Genomic DNA, 1428 nt, shown 5'->3' on the forward strand with positions numbered 1-1428 from the left:
TAAATATAAAAGCTTTTTGTCTAATTTTTACTCTAATTCATTGCTGTTTCTTCCTTTTTAAAGCATTGACCATGCTGTGATTAGTCATAAATGTTGTAGCCTATTTATATTTTTTTTATCAGATCAACAAAACATGTTGATTTTGTTTCATTTGATATTTTCAAATTAGTCAATCTTAAGGATAAATTATAAAACAAAAACCTTTATAGGACCTTATTGAAATAAACCAGAAGAATGAATCAACCATAATAAAAATTAAATTAATGTTTGGTGCCAGATATTTTCAGTTCATCTTAAACTCAACTGGTGAAGGTTTGATGGGGAAACCGAACAGCAGACGAGCCGGGAATCATTCCGTGCAGCGCRGGAGGAGACATGACAGAGTTCGGGGCCAAAGACTGGACCAGGGCTCGCCGGTCCGGGTCCAAATGCTCCAACATGAACAGGGACCTCCTGCAGAGGAGTGACGACAGCGCTGGGATGATGCTGCCCACAGGTGGGATGCCGGGAAAAGCCTGGGGACCCAGAAAACTCCCCGAGTCCAGGTCGAGGCCGGATCCGAACAGCGCAGGAGGAGAACCCGGCACCGGACGGCGCTCCTTCAGGTAGGAGCGCAGCCGCTTGAAGCGCCTCCTCCTGCGGAGAAAACTGCCGTTWGCGAACATGTCAGCCGACATGGGGTCCAGGGTCCAGTAGTTCCCCTTCCCGGGGTTCCCGGGCTCCCGTGGGATTTTAATGAAGCAGTCATTTAAGGACAGGTTGTGACGGATGGAGTTCTGCCAGGCGGGGAACCGGTCCCGGTAGTAGCCGAAGCGGCGGGTGATGAARTCACAGATCTGGCTGAGGGTCAGTCTCTTCTCCGGGCTCTGCAGGATGGCCATGGTGATCAGGGCGATGTAGGAATACGGAGGCTTGCAGGCGGGTCTCCTGCTCGGACCTCCATCCTGCAGGGGTCCAGGAGGGGGACGGGACGCGCGTGTCTCCGGGTCTGCGCTGCCTTCAGGGCGCACCGGAAACCTCATGTCCCTCGCATGGTCGGCCTCCTCCATGCGTCCAAGGTCCAAGATCAGTCCAGAGTGGACCTCCTTTTCCCCATTTCAACTTCACCTCCCTTCTCCTTCTAAAGTCCTCCTCCTCCTCCTCCTCACATCATCTTCATCCAAACAGCTGCAGACAAACCAAAACTCAGATCAGCTGTAGTGGGTCCCAAAGGTGGGGTTATAGGGTCAACATGATCCCAACATGTTTAATGGCTTTTTTTTTTTTTTACTTTGAATGTTGCAAAATATTTAAGTCATCACTTGAAATAAGTAGAAAACAAGTAGCAGTTTAGGGAAGAAGTTAATGAAAAAAACATTTGAAAGTTAAAGGGGCAATATCATGTAAAATCAACTTTTTTGAGTTTTATATCATGTTATAATCTTATAC

General features: G+C 47.9%; 1 protein-coding gene across 1 annotated transcript; it reads right to left on the reverse strand.

Moving 5' to 3' along the window:
- Positions 1-1126, reverse strand: LOC106515237 (forkhead box protein D2; the record flags this gene model as incomplete). Its single annotated transcript, XM_014004924.1, is given in 1 exon segment — positions 1-1126. A coding segment is annotated over 1 exon segment (750 nt). The 3' UTR covers positions 1-299.
- Between the last annotated feature and the right edge of the window lie 302 nt (positions 1127-1428).

This window comes from Austrofundulus limnaeus, unplaced genomic scaffold (genome assembly GCF_001266775.1).
Source record: "Austrofundulus limnaeus strain Quisiro unplaced genomic scaffold, Austrofundulus_limnaeus-1.0 Scaffold27, whole genome shotgun sequence".
In the NCBI taxonomy this organism is placed as follows: domain Eukaryota; kingdom Metazoa; phylum Chordata; class Actinopteri; order Cyprinodontiformes; family Rivulidae; genus Austrofundulus; species Austrofundulus limnaeus.